The sequence below is a fragment of the Sceloporus undulatus genome, unplaced genomic scaffold (genome assembly GCF_019175285.1).
Source record: "Sceloporus undulatus isolate JIND9_A2432 ecotype Alabama unplaced genomic scaffold, SceUnd_v1.1 scaffold_19, whole genome shotgun sequence".
Lineage (NCBI taxonomy): Eukaryota > Metazoa > Chordata > Lepidosauria > Squamata > Phrynosomatidae > Sceloporus > Sceloporus undulatus.
Genome location: NW_024802941.1, coordinates 890,718 through 899,216, shown reverse-complemented (window position 1 = coordinate 899,216; position 8,499 = coordinate 890,718). Strand labels below are relative to the sequence as shown.

General features: G+C 46.5%; 1 protein-coding gene across 1 annotated transcript in view; it reads left to right on the top strand.

Annotated features, from left to right (window-relative positions):
• The first annotated feature begins 4,344 nt into the window (after window positions 1-4,344).
• The window catches only part of LOC121917464 (T-box transcription factor TBX18-like), a 46,472-nt gene continuing 42,317 nt past the window's right edge, over window positions 4,345-8,499 (top strand). Inside the window, exon 1 of the mRNA XM_042443458.1 lies at window positions 4,345-4,813. Coding sequence (XP_042299392.1) covers window positions 4,540-4,813 — 274 coding nt within the window. The 5' untranslated portion in view covers window positions 4,345-4,539. The remainder of the gene's footprint in view (window positions 4,814-8,499) is intronic.

Sequence of the window (8,499 nt, the reverse complement as noted above, 5' to 3'; positions counted from 1 at the left end):
ACACACACACACACACACACACACACACACACACACACACACACACACACACAGCCGCCAAGCACATACAGGGCTCTCGAAGAAAATGTCTGGTAACCAGCAGTAGCTTTCTGTTGCGGGAAGACTGTGTGAGCTCCCTTCAGGTCCAGGACTCACACTCCTAGGCTCCCAGTTCTGCAATTCATAGACAGATGCGATTTTTATCTAGTTCTCCAGGCGCAGCTCCGGATTGTAGGTTTTGTTTTTTAAAAAATTAGAACCTGAAGTCCTGAAGTCTGATTATCCGAATGTTAAACTGCTTACCCATTTACTTCTATACACACGCAGACGCACAGCCTTAGGACATACATGCACACACATATAAAGAGGAGTAATTGTGTGTGTGTGTGTGTGTGTGTGTGTGTGTATATATATGCATGCATAGGGCAGTAATTTGCTGTACATATGTACACTCATAGGGAAGGGAAGTAATCTGCTCTCTCTCGCAAATTACTGGAGAGAGAGAGAGAGAAAATTATTCCCCTATGTGTGTGTGTATATACAGTATAAGTACGGCAAATTACTGCCCTATACATACATACATACAGAGAGAGAGAGAGATGCACACAAAATTATTCCTATGTAAGTGTGTGTGCATATATATCCTAAGGCTGTGTGTATAGCAGTAATTTGTCCTTTATTTGGAAGGAGTTTCACATACATATAGCAAATTACTCCCATACACACTCACACACACACACACACAGAGAGAGAGAGAGAGAGAGAGAGTTTTGTATATAGTACACTCCAGAACACCTTCTGGTGGGCTCCGACTTATGGGGACCCTATCCTAGGGTATTCATGAGCAAATTTATTGGCAGGAGGGAGCTTGCTTTTGCCATCCCCTGAGGGTGAGACAGCGTGACTTGCCCAAGGCCATCCAGTGGGTTTCCATGGCTGAGCCGGAATTCGAATACGGGTCCCCCGAAGTCCTAGTCCAACACTGTCTCCAAGCTCTAGACCATACACATCCCCGTTCACCTTTTCTTCTGGCAAACAGCGTGGTGATTCTTGTCTTGGTTGTTGTTCCTGTTGTTGTTGCTGTGTGCCTTCAAGTCGTTTCCGATGTATGGCGACCCTAAGGCGAACCCTTAGCCAGATTTGTTCAGGGGATGTTTGCCTGTGCCTTCCCTTTAGGTTGAGAGTGTGACTCACCGAGTGGGTTTCCATGGGCAATCGGATTTCGAGAGTCCTAGTCCGACAATCAAAGCAATTCAGCACGCTGACGATCTGCAACACAGTGCCAAGCTAAGGGAAAATATGTATCTTAAATAAGTCTAGTTCGTGTCTGCCTATGGTCACTGAAATAATGACATCGGCAATGATAATGCTACAGTAGTCCTATGCATCTTTGATTTGTACGTTTTATTTCCAAGTTTACAGGTGAAGCTTTATTGATCGAGACCAGAACGAGAGGGAGAGAGAGAGCGAGAGAGAAGACTGAGGGGATTTAAAGCCATCTCCGACTTATGAAATGGAGCTGGGTGGTGTGTTTTTATATATATATATATATCGTCGAAAATATTTATTTAGTGTTACAAACGTCCTCCTTTCCTACTTCGGCAGTCGCACAATTTAGGTATTCTTGGGCCAATCAAGATGGAGAGTGGATTTGACCGGCTGGTAATCGATTAATCCAGCAAACGAGATAAACTCGAGAACCTCTCGCCGCAGATATATCCATCTCTCCTGTTGAGAATATTTATAAACATCAACGAGCACAATTGTGAACGAACGCAAGTGCCTGTCTAACCGGACCCACCATGCAATTTTAGTCGAGGTGTTTCTAATGCGAGTTGCTTTGAACTATCCCTCTTGGGCTGGATGCTTAACCGGTGGAGAAATGATCGTCCAACACTTGCCAATAGAGGAAAGGAGGGGGGGGGAAGGACGAGAGACTGATATATTATGATTTGCTGCACGCCATTAAAACTTTTTCTAAAATACTGTACGCATTCAGCATCTTAACCGCCTAAAGGTTACTCGATTAAACCTTTCAGTCCCAGGGCATTTGTTCTGCTCTCCAGAGTGAAATGGGAGGCAGGCAGGGTGTGACATGGTATTCACTTTGGAGTGTGGCCACCGGGTTTTAAAAGAAGGCATTCGGAAATAACACACACAGAGAGAGTGTGTGTATGAAAGCCAGTGTATTTGTAATGGTTTGAGTTTTGAAGGACGACTCTGGAGATGATGGTTAGATTTTTCCCTCCTTGGCCATGGAAACCCACTGGGTGACCTTGGGCGAGTTGCACTCTCTCAGCTCCAGAAACCCCTAAAAAACCGCCTTAGGACCGAAATAAGAAACGACTTGACAGCACACGGTAACAAGTGTACACAGTACACAGTATATGGCGATTGAGGAAGAGGGAAGGAAGGAGAGAATATATATCCTGGAGGTGGACTGAAATGTCGATGCTCCTCCATAAAATCCCAGCAGTGCGGGGACATTTTGTTTTTTCTGCCAATTATGTCTTAGGTCCGTTGCAACCATTTAACCACAAAAATCCTCCTGCGATGGAGCAGTTAAAATGTTCCTCTTGTTTTACATATTGATTAAACACGTATCCAGACTCCATCCTGGAAACTTAACATCTTATTTTTTTTTAAATGAGCATCCACAGGAGATACTTCCAGCAGGATACAATATTTTTATTCCTTCCCATTTATTTTTGCTTCAGTTACAATTAAAAGCAATCTTTGCTTCTAGGTCGATTCGATGTTTTCCTTGAGGTACCGGGGACAAAGCGCGACGATGCCGGAATGCAGTTCATGATTTGGCGGAAGCAGCAGATCCCGCCCGGTCTTGGAAAGTAAGCAGGGTTAGCCCTGGTTAGCACTTGGATGCGAGATTGCCAACAAATGCCAGGTGCTGCGGGCTATATTGAGAGCCAGCAGGGCAGAGTGGTTTTAGTGTTGGACTACGATTCTGGGAAGCAGGGTTCGAGTCCCACTTCAGCCATGAAACCTACAGGGTGAGAAGTCACACTCTCTCAGCCTCAGGGGAAGGCAATGGCAAACCTCATCTGAACAAATCTTGCAGAGAAAACAGCATGATAGAGTCGCCTTAGGGTCGCCATAAGTCGGAAACGACTAGAAGGCACACAACAACAACAACAACAAGGCGGCTATATTTCAGAAGAAGGAAATGGCAATAGAAATAAAATTTTATTTTATATTTTATAAAACCTCCTCTGAGGATTCCTTGGCTAAGAAAATCCTAAGGGAAAAAATCGGGAGATATTAAAACAAATGACAGCACTTGCCCATAGGGAAACATTTGAGAATATTTGCCCATGAGATTTTATAGTTAAGGCTCCCTATGGAAAAATCATACATGCCTATAGGGAAACCATACTTGTCCATTGAGAAATCTTGGGGAATACTTGGCCATAGGATTTTATTGTTATGGGGGAAAGGCAGCTCCCCTGGAAAAAAATCATACACGCCCATAGGGAAACCATACTGGCCCATGTTTTCTCTATGGGCAAGTATTACCCCAAGTATCCCTATGGGCAAGTCTTCCCCAGTGTTTCCCTATGGGTAGATATGGTTCCCCCCGGACAAGTACTGTACTATCCTTTGTTTTAGTATGGGCTATAAATCAGCTGGCGATCTGAAGGCGCACACAGACACACAAAGAGTAGCCATGAAGAGGGTCGTATTTATTCCCATTTTGCAGATGGGTGGGAGAACTGTAAAGCTACACCCGAAGCCTCAGGACGAAGCCCCCTGAAAGTGAACCCATTTTCCCTTCTAGCTACTTGCTTTCGATCTGTTTGATGGGAAACCAATTCAACTGATCACTTTAATGGCGGTTGTGTCACAAATAATTCTCTCATAAAAGAGAAGGGGACGTTGAAAGGGGGGGCTAGGAATAGAAAGGAGAAAGCAATAAAGCCCCCCTTTCTATCAGGGACCCCCTTCCCCTCCCCATTCATTTTTATACCCTTCTAAGGAAGAAGCGCGGGATTGAAGGGGGCGGGGGGGGGGGTGGGGTCCTCAATTTCTGATTGGCCGAGAGCCCCTTTTGATTGACACCCTTCCCCCCCCCCCCCCCCCCCCCCCCCTCCCCTTCCCAGTCCTCCTTTATTGACACTAATGAGCCCGTCCTTCCCTCCCCCTCCGTCGGTCTCCTGCCTGGAAGTGCTGACAGATCAAGGCAACAAATTTCAATTACGAGCCCTAATTCGCGTCCGCGGAGCGTTGCTTTCCCCATGTCAGGGCTCCTTGGCCCCTCAGACGAAGCAGCAGGGCTTGCAGGAGGAGGAGGAGGAGGAGGAGGAGGAAGAGGAGGAGGAGGGGAAGGAGAAGAGGAGGAGGAAGGAGGAAAAGGAGGAGAGAAGCCTCGCCTCCGGGAGCAGGACTTCTCCTAGGTTTGGGAAGAGGTCCCAAGGCATTGGGGCCGCTGGACGTCGGATCTTGGGAGGAAGAGAGGACCCTCCAGGCCTCGGGAGGAAGCCCTTAGGAGGGAAGGGGCTCCCTGGCTGGCTCAGCCCGGGCATGGCCGAGAAAAGGAGAGCCTCGCCGTGCCCCATGCTCAGCCTCAAGGCCCACGCCTTCTCCGTGGAGGCCCTCATCGGGGCCGAGAAGCAGCAGCAGCAGCAGCAGCAGAAGCGGAGGAAGGTGGCCGAAGCGGCGGCGGCGGCTGGAGAAGGGCTCGGGTCCGGTCTCGGCCCCGCCACCAGCAGCAGCAGCGAAGGCCCCGAGCCCAGCCTGGCCTTGCCGCCCGGAGCGGAGACCCCCTCGGCCTTGGCCCGAGCCATCCTCAGCCCCGGTGAGTCAGCCCCCGCTCCTCCACTTTTCATCCACACTGGAGAAATAACCCGGTTTGGTCCCGCTTTGATTCTTCTGGCCGAAGGCTATGGACTTCTGGGAATTGGAGTTTGTTGTGGGCCCGGAGCGGACTCCAACTCCCAGAATTCCATAGCCTTGACCCAGACAGAGAGTCAAAGCTGGGCCAAACCGGGTTATTCCTCCAGTGTGGAGGCAGCCAGCCTTTCCCTCTCTCTCACTTCAGCGTTCTCCCCAGCAGGGATTCCCAAAGGTCTTCCATTTGGAGCAGGAATGTATATTCCTATGTGTGTTTTATAGATTTTGTTTGGCCATCTCCATTTTTTCCCTCTGGAAGGGCCTTCATTTTCGGGTGCCCTGTATTCCTTTGAGGTTAGGACATCTGGTCCAGGGGTGACCAGGGGTCCTCCTTTTCCAGGGTCTGCCATCCCTTTTAACCTTTTGTCCAGAGGGGATCCCGAAAGTTCCTCCATTTGGAGCATGACTGGGAAGCATGAATTTGAATTTCTAGGAATGTTTCATAGCTTTTGTTTGGTCATGTCCTCCATTTTTCCTGGTTGGTCCTACATTTTGGGGTGCCTTGTCCTCCTTTGCGGCTAGGACAGGGTGGGCAGAGGTTCTCTTTTTCAAGGGGACTCTCCTCCAGCCCCATTTAAACCGTCTGTCCATTTGGAGCAGGACTAAGGTGCAGGAATTTACATTTCCGTTTTGTAGCTTTTCTTTGGTCGTTTCCTCCATTTTTTCCCCGGGAAGCTCTTCCGTTTTGGGGTGCCTTGTCCCTTCCTTTGCGGTGAGGACACATCCGTATGGTCCCTGGGGGCCCAAGGGCCTGCCTTTTTCGGTGTTTTCCTCCCGTGGCCTCGTCGCCGCCGCAGCTGTCAGGCGCCGGCGGGGTCCCGAAAGCACTCCGATCTTTCTTTCTCTCCCGATCTCGCTTAAGGCACCTCCCAGAAATTGCTTCCCTTCTCCGACGGTGGAAGAAGAAGAATTTATTTCAAGGATTCCTTTCAAGGATTTCAAGAAGGAGGCAGCAGCAATATTTGAACGGATCCTTTCCCTATGTCATTATTTCATGAATAATATTATGCAATCTATTCATGGAATACAGAGTTGGAAGAAACCCCCAGGGGTCTGAACCCATTTTGTTATGCAGGAACTCACAATCAAAACACTCCCGACAGATGGCCATCCAGCCTCTGTTTAAAGGCCTCCAAAGAAGGAGATTCTACTATGCGAGTAGAAAACAAGCTCGCTCCATCCTCAGTATGACACCCTTTCAAACATTTAAAGGATAGAACTAGGAAACTAGATTATAGTTGAGATGGAATCTCTTTTCCTGTAGTTTGCATCCAGTGCGGAGCTGCAGAAAGCAAGCCTCCTCCATTCACTTTGCAGTCGTATCCCAATCTGGTTTTCCTCGGTATATAGAGAGATCTTGTGGCACCTTTGAGACTCGCTGAAAGAAAGAAATTGCCAGCATGTGCTTTTGTAGACTTCAGTCTACTTCCTCAGATGCCTTTGGTTTTCCTCGGGCGATCCTTGTGGGATCCATGCTATTCAGTTTTCTATCTTTTCCCCCGAATCCCACTCTTCTCGAGTTCAATGAAACTGATTCCCAAATAAATCCACCGTGGAATTGCGAGCTCCCAACCTCCGAAGTGATGCTTGGCTGGCTGTGCTGTTAGATCATCGCGTTAAACCCTTAATGCTCTTATTTAAAAGCGTATTCCGGATTACATTTTAGATCCGCCACTTGAATTCATTGATTGGACACAATCCAAAGGAAGTGAGGGCAACTTGCATCCTATTAAAATGGGGTACTAATGCACCAGGTTGATATTTACCTGCAGAATATAATATTTGATCATTTGCAAGAATGACTTTAAAACATTGGGAACTTGACGTGAAAACATGGTGTTGGGAAGCTTTATTTAGTCTGACACGTAATTTCTTTCAATCTCAGTTTTATTCTAGAACTGTATAGTTATGATTATTTATCATCAGTTTTCTCTATTTTTTTCAAAATGAGAAGCAGACTCCTAATCCGTTAACACTATTATTTTTTAACAATCATTTAGCCAATAAGAAATTACTCCGTGCCAATATTGTTATTAATATTACAGGAGATGAGTTTTTGATATCAGATATCAGATCACTTTTTACCTTTTTTTGTTTTTGTTTTTTTATGCATCTGAGGAAATAGGCCCAGGTCTAGGAAAACTCATGCTGCCAATTTTGTTTTTAATTTAGTCTCAAAAGATCCCTATAAGATCCCTTTGCAAACTGTTTATTATTAGGTACATTCAAATGGCATCCGCTTCACTCTTCATTCTTTCACTGTTATCTCTTTGAAAACTTTGCTGAGAAATAGACCCTGCGATTCGTTTTTTTTTCTCGTTCATGCAGAATAAGTTATTTATTAAATGCTTGGTTAAGTTTCAATTTTAACTACACCAACAATTAAGAAGCGGTATCAATTTTATTAAATACAGGACGATCCAATCTGTAAAATAACCAGAGGCGACTGCGAAAGGAGACCTCGCTTACGGCTACTGAGGCTATTTCTGTCCCTTCAGTCTCCCAAAGAACGAAAAACAACTGTGGCCCTATTTTAGGGATCTGCTCAGAGAGCACCAGATGCATTTCTTAACCGCATATTGCTTTGGTCCTTAATGCAGTTGGATCGCCCGATTCATTTCCTATTCCCCATGAAGTGCAATTTAAGGCAGAGGTTACACGTGTGTACAGTCCACACACGAATATAGTTTAGACCCGCAAATGGAGTGTTTCTGCCAGGTCGAGTTTAACAGGATCCGGGCCTGGCTGTTGCCAACAGGGTTAGCCCTTATTTAGTCGCCATTATGAGCCCCTTTAACACGGTCTGGTTAAAAAGCACTGAAGCCCTATATACTGTAGGGCCTATAGTCTTCGAAACCTGAAAAATGGGGCCTTCGGGGGAAAATATCTGAAGTATAATTACGATATAGATAGAGAGATTATATACATATATATTTATAGAGAGAGAGAGAGACAGACAGACAGACAGACAGACAGACAGACAGAAAGAGACTTTTGAGGGATACACACACACACACACACACACACACACACTTTCACTGGGGCTAAAAGTGTAACCCTGCTATCTCTTTGAAAACTTTGCTGAGAAATTCCTCTGGGCGCCCTTCTCGGGCTTTCTTTTCCCCCAGTTTGAAAAGCCTGAGGCGTCCAAGAGGAGGAAATAAATAAGAGTCCTCTTTCCCTCCTTTTGTGGTGGTTAAATACCTTCAGTGGCGACCCCTTGGATGAAGGACCCCCAAAGCCCTCCTCTCCTCAGCCAGCCCTCCACTTTGGTCGTCGTCACTGTTGTTGTGTGCCTCCAAGTCATTTTTGACCACTTATGGCGACCCTAAGTGTGTGTGTGTGTGTGTGTGTGTGTGTTTGTTGTTATTTCCTACTTATGGAGACCCTTAGCCTGGGGTTTTCTTGGCAAGATTTGTTCAGAGGGGCTTGCCATTGCTATCCTCTGAGGCTGAGAGAGTGTGACCCAATAGGTTTCCAAGGTCACCCAATAGGTTTCCATGGCTGAGCCAGGGTTCAATCCCTGTTCTCCAGAGTCATATAGTCCAGAGCACTACAGTACGCTGGCTCTTCCTTTATAGATATATATAT